This window comes from Carlito syrichta, unplaced genomic scaffold, assembly GCF_000164805.1.
Source record: "Carlito syrichta isolate Samal-C Ts95f unplaced genomic scaffold, Tarsius_syrichta-2.0.1 Scaffold304318, whole genome shotgun sequence".
Classification (NCBI taxonomy): domain Eukaryota; kingdom Metazoa; phylum Chordata; class Mammalia; order Primates; family Tarsiidae; genus Carlito; species Carlito syrichta.
The window spans coordinates 1,185,156-1,198,331 of record NW_007248414.1 but is presented as its reverse complement, the minus strand read 5'-3'; the positions used below and the strand labels follow the sequence as shown (position 1 = coordinate 1,198,331).

At 48.3% G+C, this 13,176-nt stretch overlaps 1 protein-coding gene across 1 annotated transcript in view; it reads left to right on the top strand.

The window, feature by feature from the left end:
* Positions 1–13,176, top strand: part of IRAK2 (interleukin 1 receptor associated kinase 2) — a 78,731-nt gene that overhangs the window by 42,055 nt on the left and 23,500 nt on the right. The window contains exons 4-9 of the mRNA XM_008059649.1: positions 1,841–1,947; positions 4,946–5,140; positions 5,223–5,287; positions 7,664–7,778; positions 9,740–9,849; positions 11,846–12,041. Of these exons, the coding sequence (XP_008057840.1) occupies positions 1,841–1,947; positions 4,946–5,140; positions 5,223–5,287; positions 7,664–7,778; positions 9,740–9,849; positions 11,846–12,041 (788 nt within the window). The remainder of the gene's footprint in view (positions 1–1,840; positions 1,948–4,945; positions 5,141–5,222; positions 5,288–7,663; positions 7,779–9,739; positions 9,850–11,845; positions 12,042–13,176) is intronic.

The following is a 13,176-nucleotide window of genomic DNA, read 5'->3' as shown; positions in this document are numbered from 1 at the left end:
CTTGGAAGGCTGAGGCAGAAGGATCGCCGGAGCCCAGTAGGTCGAGGCTGCGGTGGTTGGGAGCGGCCACTGCACTCCAGTCTGGGCGACAGAGTGAGACTCCAACTCGAAAAAAAAAACAACAAAGAAGTTCCAGATCAGTCACCCCTTTCTGGTTATTGAACATCAGAGAAACACCTGAATCAGGTAGATATGTTTAGCAACCCTGGGCTCAAGGCCAGGTTCCCAGTTATTCAGAAGCCGTCCCTGCCATGGAGCCCCCTGGGTATTTCTAGATGATGGCATCGAGGCCTCTGGCCAAGTCCTCCTCCTGTGTGGACCAACTACTGTGGCCTGTCTCACTCCAGCCTGTGCCTGTAGCCCCTAGACTGTCTAGTGAGTCTTGAGATTAATCTTCATGCAGTGTCTAGTGAAGAAATTGTACCCTCTTTAACCTGACATTTACCTGACCCTAAACTGCTTTTCTTTTTTTTTTTTGAGTTGGAGTCTCACTCTGTCGCCCACACTGGAGTGCAGTGGCCGCTCCCGGCCACCGCAGCTTCGCTTGCTGGGCTCCGGCGATCCTTCCGCCTCAGCCTTCCAAGTAGCCGGAATTACAGGCATGCACTACCATGCCTGGCTGATTTTTTGATTTTATTATAGAGATGAGGTCTCACTGCCCAGGCGGGTCTCGAACCCATGGGCTCAGGCAAACCACTCACCTCAGCCTCCCAAAGGCGCAGGATTACAGTCTGAGCCACCGAGCCCGGCTATCTGTGCCTCCTTTCACCATCTGCAAAGAGGAACTAGTCATGGTATAATGATGCCATATCTCCTAGGACTGTTGTGAAGATTAGATGAAGTAACACATGTAAAACATTTAGGACAATGTCTGGCATGATGTAAATACTTGCTGATTAATGTGCTTGGTAGTTAACTTACTGCCGCCTTGGGCCCTTCCGCTGCCCTGATCCCTCCACCTCATATCCACATGTTGAAAACGCTTCCATCTTTCAAGTCCAAGTTGAATGCTGCTTGTTCTGTGAAACATCCCTGTGTCTCCCAACCTGCTGTGGCCTCTCCTACCTGCCCTCGCTGTCCCTTGGGATGTATCTTTGGAAGATGGTTATTGCCATCCCTGCAGTGGTGGAGGTTTCTGGAAGGCAGACTCGGTAGCCTGCTTACTTGTGTGTCCTTCACTGCTCTTTGAGTGGGAGGTTGGATAGTGTAGGGGCTAGAAGTCAGGTAAGTTTTCATTTCTTTTTTTTTGAGTCAGAGTCACTCTGTCACCCAGGCTGGAGTGCAGTGGCATGCTCATGGCCACCGCAGCCTGGGCCTGCTGGGCTCAGGCACTCCTTCTGCCTCAGCCTTCCAAGTAGCTGGAACTACAAGTGTGCACCACCATGCCTGGCTGATTTTTTGATTTATTGTAGAGATGAGGTCTCACCAAGTTGCCCAGGCTGGTCTTGAACCCTTGGACTCAGGCAGTCCTCTTGCCTCCACCTCCCGAAGTGCAGGGATTACAGGTGTGAGCCACCCCACCTGGCCGAGTTTCCATTTCAATCTTGGTTCTGCCGCCTACTGGCTGGATGGTCCTGGGCAGTGGTTTTGCCTCAGTGCCTCCGTGTCTCCGCCTGTCAAATGGTATGATAAATCGGACCTGCGTTGTAGAGTTGTCACAAACCTTAAATGAGGACACTTGAGGAGTGTGCTGACCGGTCCTTGAAGGGTGTCAGGAAATGGCAGCAACAAGTGTTTGGGGGAGTGAATGGGAGACCCGTATGGTATGGGGACTAGCCCAGGAGTCCCTCCCGCCTTCTCCCCCCAGGCCACATTCTGACCCACAGTCACTCCTTTCTAGGATCTGCTCCAGCCGGAGCCCATCATCAGGCCTTTCTCCTGCCTCCTTCTGAAGAAGATGACCCTAATTCCTTAAAAACTGACCTCCCTGCTTCATCTGATTCAAAGGTAAATCCACGCCTCTGCTTCCATCCCCAGGCCATATCCTCCAGTGTGGGGATATGAAATTTCTGGCTGGGCGTTGTGGCTCATGCCTATAAGCTCAGCACTTTGGGAGGCTGAGGTAGGAGGATTGCTTGAGCCCATGAGTTCAAGACTAGCCTGGGTAACATAGTCAGACCTCATCTCTGCAAAAGAAAAAGAAAAAAAAAATTAGCCGGACATGGTGGCACAAGGTAGTCCCAGCTTCTTGGGAGGCTGAGGCAGAAGGATCACCTGAAGCCAGGAGGTCAAGGCTATGGTGAGCCATGATCATGCCACTGCACTCCAGCCTGGGCAACAGAGTGAGACCCTGACTTAAAAACAAAACAAAACAAAAAATCCTGCTTAAGAGAGAATCCCCTTCATGAAAGAGCTTCATTTATTCATTTATAGTTTTTTTTCTTTTTTCTTTTGAGTAGGAGTCTCACTCTGTGACCCAGGCTAGAGTGAAGTGTCACGCTCATGGCCACCGCAGCCTCGACCTGCTGGGTTCAGGTGATCCTTCTGCCTTAGCTTTCCAAGTAGCTGGAACTACAGGCGTATGCCACCATACCCAGATAATTTTTTGATTTATTACAGAGATAAGATCTCACCAAATTTCCCAGGCTGGTTTTGAACTCCTGGGCTTACGTAATCCTCTTGCCTTGGCCTCCCGAAGTGCTGGGATTACAGGCATAAGCCACTGTGCCCAACCTATTTATAGTTTGTTTTGTTTTGTTTTGTTTTGAGTTGGAGTTTCACTCTGTCGCCCAGACTGGAGTGCAGTGGCCGCTCTTGGCCACCACAGCCTCGACCTGCTGGGCTCCGGTGATCCTTCCGCCTCAGCCTTCCAAGTAGCCGGAATTACAGGCATGCGCCACCACGCCCGGCTGATTTTTTTATTTATTGTAGAGATGAGGTCTCGCTGCCCAGGCGGGTCTCGAACCTGCGGACTCAGGCAATCCACTCACCTCAGTCTCCCAAAGGTGCAGGATTACAGGCTGAGCCACCGAGCCCGGCTATTTATAGTTTTTTAAAGAGACCAAGTCTTGCTCTATCATCCACGCTGGAGTGCAATGTTACAATCATAGCTCACTGCAGCCTCCAACTCCTGGTCTTAAGTGATCCTCTTGTCTCAGCTTCCCAAGTAGCTGGGACTCCAGGCATGAGCCAAAATGCTTGGCACATAGAAGAGTTTCATTTACCACACCCATGCAAAGCTGGCTTCTCCCCTAGACGCTGGACACAAAGTATCTTTGGCTCCCAACACCTTCAGGAGCCATGAAAACATTTTCATTTATTTAAAAATCAGTAGAAAATAAGCCAGGTGCTGACTGACACCTATAATACCAGCACTTTCGGAGGGCGAGGTGAGAGGATTGCCTGAACCCATGGTAGACCAGCCTGGACAACTTGGAAAGACCTCATCTCTACAATAAATCACAAAGTTAGCCAGGCATGATGGCATGTGCCTGTAGTTCCAGCTACTTGGAAGGCTGAGACGATAGGATTACCTGAGCCCAGATGGTTGAGGCTGCGGTAGCCGTGAGTGTGTGAATGCACCCCAGCCTGGGTGACAGAGTGAGACTTCAATGCAAAAAAAAAAAAAAAAAAATTTCATGGGCCTATAGGTGTGTGACACCACATCTGACTAATTTTCTGTTTTTTTTGTAGAGTTGAGGTCTTGTTATTTTGACCAGCCTGGTTTCGAACTCCTGGTCTCAAGCAATCCTCCCACTTCGGCCTCTCAAAGTGCTGGGATTACAGGCATGAACTACTGCACCTGGCCTTGTTTTGAATAATTAATGATTTTCAAAGATGATTTAATAACTTGGGAGAATGATCATTATAGACTGTTAAGTGAAAACACACCAGAAATCAAAACTATTATATCTAATTGTCAGGAAATACACTACATTTCATAGCATTTAAGTGGATATTGGGATTATGAGTGATCCTCTCCTACCCCCAGTTTTCTTTTTTTTTTTCTTTTGAGTTGGAGTCTTACTCTGTCACTCAGGCTGGAAGGCAGTGGCACACTCCCAGCCACTGTATCCTCAACCTGCTGGTCTCCGACGATCCTTCCACCTCAGCCTTCCAAGTAACTGGAACTACAGGCACGTGCCACCATGCCTGGCTAATTATTTTTTCTGGGTTGGAGTCTTACTCTGTCACCCAGACTGGAGTGCAGTGGCCACTCCCGGCCACCGCAGCCTTGACCTGCTGGGCTCCGGTGATCCTTCCACCTCAGCCTTCCAAGTAGCTGGAACTACAGGCGAGCGCTACCACGCCCAGCTAATTTTTTGATTTATCGTAGAGATGAGGTCTCGCCTGCCCAGGCGGGTTTCGAACCCTCAGGTTCAGGCAATCCACTCACCTCAGCCTCCCAAAGGCGCGGGATTACAGGCTGAGCCAATGAGCCCAGCTTAATTTTTTGATTTATTGTGGAGATGAGGTCACACCAAGTTGCCCAGGCTGGACTCTGAAGCTCTGTTTACAAGCTCTGAAGCCTGTTTGGTTATATGAACCTGTAGCCTACTTCCCAGGAATCCGGAGGCCCAGCATATATAGTGTGTCAGACCAAGGGCACCGATTTAGCCATTGATCAGCGGTGTGATTTCACTTCAGCTCTTTTAACCCCTTAGTGCTTACCTCTACAAACTGAAAAAAAAAACAAAACACCAACTGCATGCCAGAAATACATCTTAATTAATCTTCAAAATTACCCTCCAGCATAGTATTATTACCTTCATTTTTGCTGATGAGGAAATTGAGGCTCAGAGAAGTTAAGTAGCACCAAGTTCACAGCACAAGTTAGAGGCACAGCTGGGATTTGAGCTTGGGCCTATCCATGCCATTTTTATAACTCCCCCACTGAATAAGACAATCCCCTCCACCCTGTCAGTTCTGGGGTTCCAAGGTCCCCCGAGGTGGCAGGGAAAATGAGCTTTTGTAGTAATCTCCTCTCTCTCCTCTGAATTCCTAGGATTTTAGCACCTCCATTCCTAAGCAGGAGAAACTTTTGAGCTTGGCAGGCGACAGCCTTTTCTGGAGTGAGGTGGACGTGGTCCAGGCAACCGATGACTTCAATCAAAACTACAAAATCAGCGAGGGAGTCTTTGCTGACGTCTACAGAGGACAAAGGCATGGGAAGCTGATTGTGTTCAAGAAGCTGAGAGAGGCAAGCACTTCGTGGTTTCTAGTGAGGGTGGAGGCTGCACAGGTGAGGCTGGATCTTCACATTCCCATGTCTTTCTCCACAGACAGCCTACTCAAGTCCAGGATCAGTCGAAAGATTCTTCCAGGCTGAGATACAAATTTGTCTCAGGTAAGCCTCCCCTTTGGACAATACTTGGTTTAATAATAATGTGGCTCATACTTATAATCCCAGCACTTTGGGAGGCCAAGATGAGAGGATTGCCTGAACCCATGGGTTCGAGACCAGCTCAGGCAACTTAATGAGACCTCATCTCTACAATAAATCAAAAAATTAGCTGGGCATGGTGGTGTGCCTGTAGTTCCAGCTACTTGGAAGGCTGAGGCAGAAGGATCACCTGAGCCCAACAGGTCGAAGCTGTGGTGGCCCTGAGCATGCCAGTGTACTCCAGCCTGGGCGACAGAGTGAGACTCCAGCTTAAAAAAAATAAAAAAAATAAAATAATAATAATAATAATAGGGAATGCTTGTATAGTGCTTCCCAGGTGCCAGGCATGTTATTATATACAAAGTCATCTCCTCACAAGAACTCTATAATGTAATTACTATCATCACAGAGTTTTACAGATGGGTAATTGAGGCAGAGAGGTTAAGTGTCTTCATCCAGGGTCACACAGCTAGTAAGTGGCAGAGCTGGAATTTGGACCTGTATGGTCTGGCTCCAGAATCCATGCTTTCTCTACATAGCAATTCTTTGCATAGACTGGAATTATAAAGGAAGCTTGGCTCACTCCACCTCCTTCCTTCTATAGGGGAAGAAATGTGTTTTGATCCCAATTTTTGAGAGAGACAGAGACTTACTGATTCCAACATTAAGGGTGAATCTGTCTTAAAATCATAGCCCTCTAGAGCAAGGCTTAGCAAATGAGGACCCACAGGCTCGTTTTGGTCAGCCTGAGTTTGTGCAACCTGAGCACTAAGAACAGTTTTTACATTTTTAAATGGTTGAGGCCAGGTGCAGTGCTCATGCCTGTAATCTCATCACTTTGGGAAGCTGAAGCGGGAGGATCACTTGAGGCCAGGAGCTCAAGACAAACCTGGGCAACATAGTGAGACTCCCCATCTCTATAAAAAATTTGAAAAATTAGCTGGATGTGGTGGTGTGCGCCTGTAGTCCTAGCTACTCACTTGGGAAGCTCAAGTGGGAAGATTGCTTGAGTGCAGGAGTTTGAGGCTTCAGTGAGCTATGATCATGCCATTGCACTCCAGCCTGGGCAATAGAGCAAGACCCCAACTCTAAAAAAACTGGGGGGGGGATGCGGGCAGAAATATCAGGCAGGAGGTCATTTACAGTAGTCCTGCAGAGATTGGATCAGTCTGACTTAAGGCAGAGGAGAGTAGAATGTAGGAGACATTTTGAAAGCTCTCTATGGCAGTGAATGGTGACTAATTAGGTACAGGAGGTAAGGAAGCTTATGGGAAACTGGGTGGTGCCTTTTGACAGATAATAATATAGGTGGAGAAGCAGGTTTAGGACTTGTTGCATCTGGATGTTGTTCACCTGAGCATGGGGATGCCTTTAGACATTAAGGTGTGGTATTTCGGATGGGGCTGGAGATGAGAGGTCTGGGAGTGTTCCTCATTACAGTGGGAGGGACCTGGAGGGTCAGCATTTGAAACAAGTTGAGAAACCCAGCTGGCATAGAGGGGGAAGGCAAGGAGGGGGAGCTTAGTGAAAAAGGCCAAGAAAGAGGAGTCAGAGGCATAGGAGGAGAACTGGAGGGAATGTTGACTCGGAATTCAGTGGAAGAGGATTTTGGGGATGAGCCCCAGTCCTGGAGTCAAACAGACCTGGGATCTGGTCCTGGCTTCACAGCTTGCTAGCTTCTGACTTTGGGCATAAGTCACAAACTTGGGGTGAGGCTAAGTTCCTTAACCCCTAAGCCTCTGTTTCTGGAGTTGGGCTGGTTGAGGTGTCATGTGCTGCGAGCAGTAAAGCAGGTAAGGAGCACTAGACTTCAAGTTTCTGGAAGGCAGGCGGTTTTCTTTCTTTCTTTTTAAAAAATATTTTATTTTATTTTGAGTAGCAGTCTTACTGTCACCCAGGCTGGAGTGCAGTGGCATGCTCATGGCCATGTCACCGCAACCTTGACCTATTAGACTCAGGCGATCCCTCTACCTCAGCCTTCCAAGTAGCTAGAACCACAGGCATGTGCCACCATGCCCAGCTAATTTTTTGATTGACTGTAGAGACGAGGTTTCGCCAAATTGCCCAGACTGGTCTCGAACCCATGGACTCAGGCAATCCTCTCACCTCTGCCTCCCAAAGTGCTGGGATTATAGGCATGAGCCATCATACCTAGCCGATTTTCATCTTTCTACCCTGGTGCCCGGACCCTTAGGGATCAGAGTGGTACTTAGGAGGAGACTGGTGGCCTTGGGGCTAGAGAGGGCAGAGGAGTGGTGGGAGGTGAGGAAGTAGATCAGTGTTCTATCGTTCTTTACTGTCTGACTTCTTACTTACCCCTGTGTTGATACCTGATTTCAGATGCTGTCACCCCAATGTCTTACCAGTGCTGGGTTTCTGTGCCGGAAGACAGTTTCACAGCTTGATCTACCCCTACATGGCAAATGGTTCTTTACAGGACAGACTCCAGGTTCAGGTAAGGGAGTGGGTCATGGTCAGAGAATAGGACCAGGCAGCACCCAGTTAGGAAATCAAGGGTTTTAAAGACTTATAGGAGTCCAGAGGAGAGAAGCCATCTAGTGAGACAGGGAGGGCTTCAAGGAGAGAAGTTGGGCCAGGATAGATGCAATCTGGAAAAACCTATAAAAAATTAGTTGACAAGAAGCATATCATTCAAGTCAAGAGCAAGACAGAAGCATCCCACAGTACTTATTTTTTGTTCATCATTGTTCTGGAGGTGTTATCTGATGCAGTAGGAGAAGAAAAAGAATTCAGAGGTAAAGATTATGGAAAAGCAGAAGCGAATTTTCATCATAAAATGTCATTTCAAAGCCGGGCTCGGTGGCTCAGCCTGTAATCCCACGCCTTTGGGAGGCTGAGGTGAGTGGATTGCCTGAGCCCGCGGGTTCGAGACCCGTCTGGGCAGACAAGACCTCATCTCTACAATAAAATAAAAAAATCAACCGGACGTGGTAGCGTGCACCTGTAATTCTGGCTACTTGGAAGGCTGAGGCAGAAGGATCGCCAGAGCCCAGCAGGCTGAGGCTGCAGCGGCTGGGAGTGGCCACTGCACTCCAGTCTGGGCAACAGAGTGAGACTCCAACTCAAAAAAAAAAAATGTCATTTCAATATATGCCCATTTGCTTGTGTACTTATGGAATATCTCTGGAAAGATACACAAGAAACTGGTGCTCTGGCTGCCTCTGGGAAGAAGAACTAGGTAGTTGGGGTACAGGATAGAAGGGAAACTTTTACTATATGCCCTTTGTGCCTTTAGAATATTATATCAGTAATGTAAAACCTATTACAAATTGCAATTTTTTTTTTAGTTGGAGTCTCACTGTATTGCCCATGCTAGAGTGCAGTGGCATGGTTACGGCTACCACAGCCTCGACCTGCTAGGTTCAGGTGATCCTTCTACCTCAGTCTTCCAAGTAGCTGGAACTATGGGCCTGTGCCACTATGTCTGACCAATTTTTAAATTTATTATAAAGACGAGATCCTGCCACTTTTCCTAGGCTGGTCTTAAACCCCTGGGCTCAGGCAATTCTCTTGCCTCTGCCTCCCAAAGTATTGGGATTACAGGTGTGAACCACTGTGCCCAGGCGAAAATTACAGTTTTAAAAATAGGCTTCCAAAGCTGAGCATGGTGGCTCAAGTCTTTAATCCCAGCACTTTGGGAGGCAGAGGCAAGAGGATTGCCTGAGCTCAGGGGTTCGATACCAGCCTGAGCAACATAATGAGACCTTTTCTCTACAATAAATAAAAAAATTAGCCAGGTATGGTGACACATGCCTGTGGTTCCAGCTACTTGGAAGGCTGAGGCAGAAGGATCACCTGGGCCCAGCAGGTCAAGGCTGCAGTGGCTGTGAATGTGTCACTGCACTCCAGCCTGGGCAACACAGTGAGACTCCAACTCTAAAAAAAAAGACTTCCTGCTTATAAACTCCTCAAATAGGGTAAAGAGTTATTTCATAACAGAATTATTGCTTTCCTTGACAAGGACCAGACAAAGCAGTTATTCACAGTATACTTATGATTGTTAGCTTTTCTGAGCTCTCACTGTGTGCAAGTTACTGTGATAAGGGTTTCACACTCTTGTCTTCTTCAGGCTTTGCCATCGCTAAAGCTTTCCTCCGTTTTTCTTCTTTTTTTTTTGAGTTGGAGTTTCACTATGTCTCCCAGGCTGGAGTGCAGTGGCATGCTCACAGTCACTGCCGCCTCAACCTGCTCCAGCCTGGGTGATAGAGTGAGACTTCGATTCAAAACAAACAACAACAACAAACCCCATAATACGATGTCAGGAAATCATGCTGACTGAGCCCTCCTGCAGAGAACATGAAGGGTGGAGGGAGACACTGGAGCCCAAGATCCTGCCAGCAGGACTTTAAAAAGGCACAACGTGACTATTTCCCTTCCTCCTTTTCTTTCTCTTAGGGTGGCTCTGACCCCCTCCCCTGGCCGCAGCGCGTGAGCATCTGCTCAGGGCTGCTTCATGCCGTCAAGCACCTGCACAGCCTGGAGATTATCCATGGCAACATCAAGAGGTGAGAGCTGTCTGGGCCCGGCCGCAGGCCTGGGCGGCAAGGATGAGGCCTGCTCCTGGGTCACCTTCCTCTCTCTGTTCTCTTTGTTTTTCTCTCTCTAGCTCCTCTCCCTTGGGTATCTTCTTTTTCTTTGTTATGCCCTCAGAAATCAATGTTTCTGGGTGGTGCTCTGTCTCCCATGGCTCTCAGCAAGAATTGCCCACCTGTCACCACGTGTGTTTTTGAGCTGTTGTTTCCCAACAAGCCTGCACACCCAGGTACATTTCATGGTGTATTCAGTAGCTAGCAGGACCTTGTCCTTGAGCTTGGGTCCACAACTGCCAACCCGCTGGGATTTGAAGCTGCTTCTGTCGGTTTTCTTGGAGACCTGGCCCTGCTTGTGTACCTACCTATTGGTGCGAGGGGCTTATCAGTGAGACTTCCTACAGGATAGGCTGCACCCCAGCATCTCAATGCCATGCTTACAAGAGGGAGAAGTCCCTGGCTGGGGACTAGTAGCATGGGGAGAGATTCAGAAAAGACCAGAAGATCTGGCAGAACTGGCCCCACAGCCATAGGACTCATATTTCCCCAGAGTTCTCTCTCTATTTGCCATGTGGAACCTCTTTCCTCTTTCCTCTTCTCTGATTCTTATTTGATTGTACCAGCAATTATAATAGCAAGCAAGGAAATGTAAGGGTAGAAGCCCTCACCAACTTGTCAGCTGGCTTCTGTTTTTTGTTTCTTTTTTCAGTTCTGCCCACATAAATCCTTACCCCTAGGGTAGTATGGTTACCTGGTTACCAACTCATATTCTGGGTTTTATCCCCCTTCATTTAAACCTGGAGAACATTTTCCCACATTGGACACCCACCGTCATGTTTTTTAGTGACTTCTTTTTATTTTTGAGTTGGAGTCTCACTCTGTCGCCCAGACTGGAGTGCAGTGGCACGCTCCCGGCCACCTCAACCTCGACCTGCTGGGCTCCCGCAATCCTTCCACCTCAGCCTTTCAAGTACCTGGAACTACAGGTGTGCACTACCACACCTGGCTAATTTTTGATTTGTTGTAGAGACAAGGTCTTGCCAAGTTGCCCAGGCGGGTCTTGAACCTACGGGCTGAGGCAATCCACTTGCCTCGGCCTCCCAAAGTGCTGGGATTACAGGCTGAGCCACCGAGTCCGACCTCTAGTGACTTCTTACTCTTTCATTATGGGAGTCACCCATAATTTGCTTAGCCATTCTTAATAGTGAATATTGGAGTTCGTGTCTGCTTCTTAACAAACTGTTTCTTGGGGTTTGTTCTGCTGAGTGTTTTTGTAATTTGACTTTTTTCCTCCTTTGGAGCATTTTCTTAGAGTCAACTCCCATGGGTTAGACGACTAGGTTAAAGGATATTTTGATTGCTGTTGTTACTTCCCACTATCTGGGCAGGTTTAGTCACAGAGGATGCTGGCGTTCAGACTTGAGTCAGCCAAGCCAGAGCTGGGGCTGGAACAATTTTGAAAAGGACCGAGTCAGCACGTCCTATGAGGTAGACAAGCTGAGGCTGATCAGGGTGACACCTGTGGAGATTGGGGATGCTGTGCCCCTGGCTGCATTCCTGGGGCAGCAAGACTAGTTCTTAACTCCCTCGTCATATGCTGGAGGGAGTGGACTCCCAATACTCTCTCTTTCCAGTTCTGGGCTGGCTTAGAAACTCCATGGTGGGGCCATTGCTTTACTAGACTCTGATGTGGCCATGTTTCCTAAGCTCTGGCCCACTCTCTATCTTGGAGAGGTGAATCCTCTCTCTCTCTCTCTCATTCTCTCTCTTTATCTAATTTATTTTCTAAATAAACTATATTTTCTAGTCAAAAAAAGGAAAAAAAAGAAACTTCATGGTGAGGGTCTTCAGTGACCCTAACTCACAGGGGTTTACACTGCTCACTGCTGAGTTGTTTTTCCAAAGGATCTTCATGGTAGCTCTTACTATCCAGCTCAAAATGAGAAGGTTCTCTCTGCTTTCTTCTCCACAGCTCAAATGTTTTGCTGGACCAAGATCTCACCCCCAAGCTGGCTCACCCGATGGCTCACCTGTATCCTCTCAACAAAAGGTCAAAATACACTATGATGAAGACCCACCTCTTCCAGGCCTCAGCCGCATACTTGCCGGAAGATTTCATCAGGGTGGGGCAGCTGACAAAGCGGGTGGACATCTTCAGCTGTGGAATAGTAAGAGCCTCCTGGGTAGACTTGGGCCTGTGCTCCTTTGTCCTTCCCATGGTTCCTTTGTTTTTTTTCTTTGAGTTGGAGTCTCACTCTGTCACCCAGACTGGAGTACAGTGGCACGCTCCTGGCCATCGCAGCCTCGCCCTGCTGGGCTCCAGCGATCCTTCTGCCTCAGTCTTCCAAGTAGCTGGAACTACAGGTGCGCGCTATCACGCCCAGCTAATTTTTTAAAAATTTATTTTATTGTAGAGATGAGGTCTCACCAAGTTGCCCAGGCAGGTCTCGAACCAGCGAGCTCAGGCGATTCACTCACCTTGGCCTCCCAAAGTGCGGGATTACAGGCTGAGCCACCGAGCCTGGCCCCTAGTTCCTTTGTAAGCACAGGACATAGTAGAGGTGCATGGACATGTTCCATCGAAGTACAGCAGAGGCTGACAAACTGTGACCCCTAGGCCAGGTCTGGTCTGTGGCCTATTTTTGTGTGGCCCATGAGCTAAGAATAGTTTGTGCTTCCATAAAAGATTATATTAAAAAAAAAAAAAAAGAAGCTGGGTGCGGTAGCTCAAGCCTGTAATCTCAGCACTTTGGGAGGTCGAGGCAAGAGAATTGCCTGAGTCCAGGGGTTCAAGACCAGCCCGGGCAACTTGGCAAGACCTCGTCTCTACAATAAATCAAAAAATTAGCTGGGTGTGGTGGTGGCACACACCTGTAGTTCCAGCTACTTGGAAGGCTGAGGTGGAAGGCTCTCCTCTCCTGAGTTCAGCAGGTCGAGGCTGCGGTGACTGTGAGCATGCCACTGCACTCCAACCTGGGGGACAGAGTGAGACTCAAAAAAAAGAATATGTGACAGAGACTGAAGGTGGTCCATAAAGACTAAATTATTTACTAAGTGGCCTATTACAGAAAAAGTTTGCCACTTGGGGCACAGTGGCTCACACCTATAATCCAAGCATTTTGGGAGGTGGGAGGATCACTTGAGTCCAGAAGTTCAAGACCAGCCTGGGCAACATAGCAAGAACTGGTCTCTACAAAAGAAATAAAAAAGCCGGGCATGGTGGCTCACGCCTATAATCCCAGTACTTTGGGAGGCTGAGGTAAGAGGATTGCCTGAGCTCATGGGTTCGAGACCAGCCTGGGC